At 59.2% G+C, this 5,831-nt stretch overlaps 1 protein-coding gene across 2 annotated transcripts; it reads right to left on the minus strand.

The window, feature by feature from the left end:
• Positions 1-3,659: 3,659 nt before the first annotated feature.
• LOC128849598 (uncharacterized) lies at positions 3,660-5,560 on the minus strand. 2 transcript variants are annotated; one of them, XM_054051980.1, is made up of 3 exons: positions 5,173-5,560; positions 5,046-5,064; positions 3,660-4,901 (listed from the first exon to the last, which is right to left on the minus strand). In XM_054051980.1, the coding sequence occupies exons 1-3, from the start codon at positions 5,534-5,536 to the stop codon at positions 4,739-4,741; spliced, it is 546 nt and encodes a 181-aa protein (XP_053907955.1). In that variant the 5' UTR covers positions 5,537-5,560; the 3' UTR covers positions 3,660-4,738. The 2 variants fall into 2 exon arrangements, with proteins under 2 accessions (XP_053907955.1, XP_053907954.1); XM_054051979.1 differs by having other exon boundaries at positions 3,665-4,901; positions 5,046-5,560.
• Between the last annotated feature and the right edge of the window lie 271 nt (positions 5,561-5,831).

Consider the following 5,831-nt stretch of genomic DNA (forward strand, 5'->3'; position numbering starts at 1 on the left):
CCCATCTCTGGTTCCTCAGCCCCATCTCATGGTTCCTGGTGGTTCCTCAGCCCCATCTCATGGTTCCTGGTGGTTCCTGGTGGTTCCTCATGGTTCCTGGTGGTTCCTCAGCCCCATCTCTGATGGTTCCTCAGCCCTATCTGTGGTTCCTCAGCCCCATCTCTGGTTCCTGGTGGTTCCTCGTGGTTCCTCAGCCCCATCTCTGGTGGTTCCTCAGCCCCATCTCTGGTTCCTGGTGGTTCCTGGTGGTTCCTCATGGTTCCTTGTGGTTCCTCAGCCCCATCTCTGATGGTTCCTCATGGTTCCTCCTGGTTCCTCAGTCCCATCTCTGCTTCCTCGTGGTTCCTCGTGGTTCCTCAGCCCCATCTCTGGTGGTTCCTCAGCCCCATCTCTGGTTCCTGGTGGTTCCTGGTGGTTCCTCATGGCTCCTTGTGGTTCCTCAGCCCCATCTCTGATGGTTCCTCAGCCCTATCTGTGGTTCCTCAGCCCCATCTCTGGTTCCTGGTGGTTCCTCGTGGTTCCTCAGCCCCATCTCTGGTGGTTCCTCAGCCCCATCTCTGGTTCCTCAGCCCCATCTCTGATGGTTCCTCAGCCCTATCTGTGGTTCCTCAGCCCCATCTCTGGTTCCTCGTGGTTCCTCGTGGTTCCTCAGCCCCATCTGTGGTTCCTCGTGGTTCCTCACGGTTCCTCAGCCCCATCTCTGATGGTTCCTGGTGGTTCCTCGTGGTTCCTCAGCCCCATCTCTGGTTCCTCGTGGTTCCTCACAGTTCCTTGTGGTTCCTCATGGTTCCTCGTGGTTCCTCATGGTTCCTGATGGTTCCTCAGCCCCATCTCTGATGGTTCCTCAGCCCCATCTCTGGTTCCTCATGGTTCCTCATGGTTCCTTGTGGTTCCTCAGCCCCATCTCTGGTGGTTCCTCAGCTCCATCTGTGGTTCCTCGTGGTTCCTCACGGTTCCTCAACCCCATCTCTGATGGTTCCTGGTGGTTCCTCATGGTTCCTTGTGGTTCCTCAGCCCCATCTCTGGTTCCTCATGGTTCCTCAGCCCCATCTCTGATGGTTCCTCAGCCCCATCTCTGGTTCCTGGTGGTTCCTCAGCCCCATCTCTGATGGTTCCTCAGCCCCATCTCTGGTTCCTTGTGGTTCCTCAGCCCCATCTGTGGTGGTTCCTCAGCCCTATCTGTGGTTCCTCAGCCCCATCTCTGGTTCCTCATGGTTCCTCGTGGTTCCTGGTGGTTCCTCATGGTTCCTCGTGGTTCCTGGTGGTTCCTCAGCCCCATCTCTGGTTCCTCAGCCCCATCTCTGGTGGTTCCTCAGCCCCATCTCTGGTGGTTCCTCAGCCCCATCTGTGGTTCCTCAGCCCCATCTCTGATGGTTCCTCATGGTTCCTGGTGGTTCCTCAGCCCCATCTGTGGTTCCTCAGCCCCATCTCTGGTTCCTCAGCCCCATCTCTGGTTCCTCACGGTTCCTGGTGGTTCCTCAGCCCCATCTCTGGTTCCTTATGGTTCCTGGTGGTTCCTCAGCCCCATCTCTGGTGGTTCCTCAGCCCCATCTGTGGTTCCTCAGCCCCATCTCTGCTGGTTCCTCAGCCCCATCTCTGGTTCTTCATGGTTGCTCGTGGTTCCTCAGCCCCATCTCTGGTGGTTCCTCAGCCCCATCTGTGGTTCCTCAGCCCCATCTCTGCTGGTTCCTCAGCCCCATCTCTGGTACCTCATGGTTCCTCGTGGTTCCTCAGCCCCATCTCTGGTGGTTCCTCAGCCCCATCTCTGGTTCCTGGTGGTTCCTTGTGGTTCCTCAGCCCCATCTCTGATGGTTCCTCATGGTTCCTCCTGGTTCCTCAGTCCCATCTCTGCTTCCTCGTGGTTCCTCGTGGTTCCTCAGCCCCATCTCTGGTTCCTGGTGGTTCCTGGTGGTTCCTCATGGCTCCTTGTGGTTCCTCAGCCCCATCTCTGATGGTTCCTCAGCCCTATCTGTGGTTCCTCAGCCCCATCTCTGGTTCCTGGTGGTTCCTGGTGGTTCCTCATGGCTCCTTGTGGTTCCTCAGCCCCATCTCTGATGGTTCCTCAGCCCTATCTCTGGTGGTTCCTCAGCCCCATCTCTGGTTCCTGGTGGTTCCTGGTGGTTCCTCAGCCCCATCTCTGGTGGTTCCTCAGCCCCATCTCTGGTTCCTCAGCCCCATCTGTGGTGGTTCCTCAGCCCTATCTGTGGTTCCTCAGCCCCATCTCTGGTTCCTTGTGGTTCCTCGTGGTTCCTCAGCCCCATCTGTGGTTCCTCGTGGTTCCTCACGGTTCCTCAACCCCATCTCTGATGGTTCCTCTTGGTTCCTCATGGTTCCTCAGCCCCATCTGTGGTTCCTCAGCCCCATCTCTGGTTCCTGGTGGTTCCTGGTGGTTCCTGGTGGTTCCTGGTGGTTCCTCATGGTTCCTTGTGGTTCCTCAGCCCCATCTCTGGTGGTTCCTCAGCCCCATCTTTGGTTCCTCAGCCCCATCTCTGGTTCCTGGTGGTTCCTCATGGTTCCTCAGCCCCATCTCTGGTTCCTCAGCCCCATCTCTGGTGGTTCCTCATGGTTCCTGGTGGTTCCTCGTGGTTCCTCAGCCCCATCTCTGGTGGTTCCTGGTGGTTCCTCATGGTTCCTCAGCCCCATCTCTGGTTCCTCATGGTTCCTTGTGGTTCCTCACGGTTCCTGGTGGTTCCTCAGCCCCATCTCTGGTTCCTCATGGTTCCTTGTGGTTCCTCGTGGTTCCTCAGCCCCATCTCTGATGGTTCCTGGTGGTTCCTGGTGGTTCCTCACGGTTCCTGGTGGTTCCTCAGCCCCATCTCATGGTTCCTCATGGTTCCTGGTGGTTCCTTGTGGTTCCTCGTGGTTCCTCAGCCCCATCTCACGGTTCCTGGTGGTTCCCAGTGGTTCCCGGTGGTCCCTCACACTTCCCCGGTGCTTCCCCAGCCCCATCCTCAGTGGTCCCTCGGGAGCCTCCGGCCATGGCGGTGCCGCCGTGGAAGCTGCAGCTGTTGGAGCGCCGGCGCCGCGAGGAGGAGATGGCTCGACGCCGCGAGCGGGAGCAGCGGGACCGGGCGGCGCAGTTCCCCCCGTGGAAGCGGGAGCTGCTGGAACGGCGCCGCGCCAAAGCCGGGAGGACCTCCACCACCACCACCACCACCACCGACGGAGCCACCCTGGGGCTGAGCCGTAGCGCCGAGGCCTTGGAGAGCTGCGAGGACAACGAGGTCCCACGCGGCCGCGTCAGCCGTCTCCTCGGCCGCTTCGCCCCACGGCCCCACGGGCGGTCCCTCAGCTCCGAGGGTTCCAACCGCGGGGACATCGAGGACCAGGGCTTGGCCACCACCCTGGGGGCAACCAAGGGTGGGGAGGTGGTTGAGGGACAGCAGAAGGCTGAGAACCATGGGGTGGTTGAAGGTCTGGGGTCAACCAAGGGTTTGAGGACAACTGAGGGACAGCAGAAGGCCGAGAACCATAGGGTGGTTGATGGGTTGGGGTCAACCAAGGGTTTGGGGGCAACCAAGGGTTTGGGGTCAACCAAAGGTGTGGAGATGGCTGAGGGACAGCAGAAGGCCGAGAACCATAGGATGGTTGATGGGTTGGGGTCAACCAAGGGGTTGGGGTTGACCAAGAGATTGGGGTCAACCAAGAGTTTGGGGGTGACCAAGGGTTTGGGGTCAACCAAGGGCGTGGAGATGGCTGAGGGACAGCAGAAGGCCGAGAACCATAGGGTGGTTGATGGGTTGGGGTCAACCAAGGGTTTGAGGACAACTGAGGGACAGCAGAAGGCCGAGAACCATGGGATGGTCGATGGGTTGGGGTCAACCAAGGGTTTGGGGTCAACCAAGGGTGTGGAGATGGTTGAGGGACAGCAGATGGCCGAGAACCATAGGATGGTTGATGGGTTGGGGTCAACCAAGGGTTTGGGGTCAACCAAGGGTTTGGGGTCAACCAAGGGGTTGGGGTCAACCAAGGGTGTGGAGATGGCTGAGGGACAGCAGATGGCCGAGAACCATAGGGTGGTTGATGGGTTGGGGTCAACCAAGGGTTTGGGGTCAACCAAGGGTGTGGAGATGGTTGAGGGACAGCAGAAGGCTGAGAACCATAGGATGGTCGATGGGTTGGGGTCAACCAAGGGTTTGGGGTCAACCAAGGGTGTGGAGATGGTTGAGGGACAGCAGATGGCCGAGAACCATGGGATGGTTGAAGGTTTGGGGTCAACCAAGGGTTTGGGGGCAACCAAGGGTTTGGGGTCAACCAAGGGTGTGGAGATGGCTGAGGGACAGCAGATGGCCGAGAACCATGGGATGGTTGATGGGTTGGGGTCAACCAAGGGTTTGGGGTCAACCAAGGGTTTGGGGTCAACCAAGGGTGTGGAGATGGTTGAGGGACAGCAGATGGCCGAGAACCATGGGATGGTTGATGGGTTGGGGTCAACCAAGGGTTTGGGGGCAACCAAGGGTGTGGAGATGGCTGAGGGACAGCAGAAGGCCGAGAACCATGGGATGGTTGAAGGTCTGGGGGCAACCAAGGGTTTGGGGTCAACCAAAGGTGTGGAGATGGTTGAGGGACAGCAGATGGCTGAGAACCATAGGGTGGTTGATGGGTTGGGGTCAACCAAGGGTTTGGGGTCAACCAAGGGGTTGGGGGCAACCAAGGGTTTGGGGACAGCTGAGGGACAGCAGATGGCTGAGACCCTCAAGGCAGTCAGGGTGACCCCCAGCTTGGGGACAGCTGAAGGTCAGGAGCCCCCGAGGGCCCTCGGGACGGTGAAGGGGATGGTCAAGAGCTGGAAGATGGTTGAGGGTCGGGGGACCCCGGGAGGAGACGGCCACCGCGGCACGAGCTCGGCTGAGGGACGGGGGGCAACCAGGACCTGTGGAGCCACCACGACCTCCACGTCAACCACGATGACCCCATCGGCCACGATGTCCCCATCAACCGTGATGACCCCATCGGCCACGACGTCCCCGTCAGCCACGATGACCCCATCAACCACGATGTCCCCATCAACCACAATGTCCCCATCAACCACAATGTCCCCATCGGCCACGATGACCCCATCGGCCACGATGACCCCATTGACCACGATGACCCCATCAACTGTGATGACCCCATCAGCCACGATGACCCCATTGACCACGATGACCCCATCAGCCATGAGGTCCACATCAACCACGATGACCCCATCAACCACGATGACCCCATCGACCACGATGACCCCATCAGCCATGAGGTCCACATCAACCGTGATGACCCCATCAACCACGACGTCCCCATTGACCACGACGTCCCCATTGGCCACGATGACCCCATTGGCTACGACGTCCCCACCAACCACAGTGTCCCCATCAACCATGAGGTCCACATCAACCACGACGACCCAATCAACCATGATGACCCCATTAACCACGAGGTCCCCATCGACCACAATGACCCCATTGACCACGAGGTCCCCACCAACCACGACATCCACGTCAACCGTGACGTCCCCATCAACCATGGTGTCCCCATCAACCGTGACGTCCCCGTCAACCATGGTGTCCCCATCAACCACAATGACCCCATCGGCCACGATGACCCCATCAACCACGATGTCCCCATTGGCCACGATGACCCCACCAACCACGATGACCCCATTGACCACGACGTCCCCACCAACCACAACGTCCCCATCAACCATGATGACCCCATCAACCATGATGACCCCATCGACCACAATGACCCCATTGACCACGAAGTCCCCATCGACCACAATGACCCCATTGACCACGAAGTCCCCATCAACCATGAGGACCCCATCAACCACGAAGTCCCCATCAACCATGATGTCC

This window comes from Cuculus canorus, chromosome 31, assembly GCF_017976375.1.
Source record: "Cuculus canorus isolate bCucCan1 chromosome 31, bCucCan1.pri, whole genome shotgun sequence".
NCBI lineage: Eukaryota > Metazoa > Chordata > Aves > Cuculiformes > Cuculidae > Cuculus > Cuculus canorus.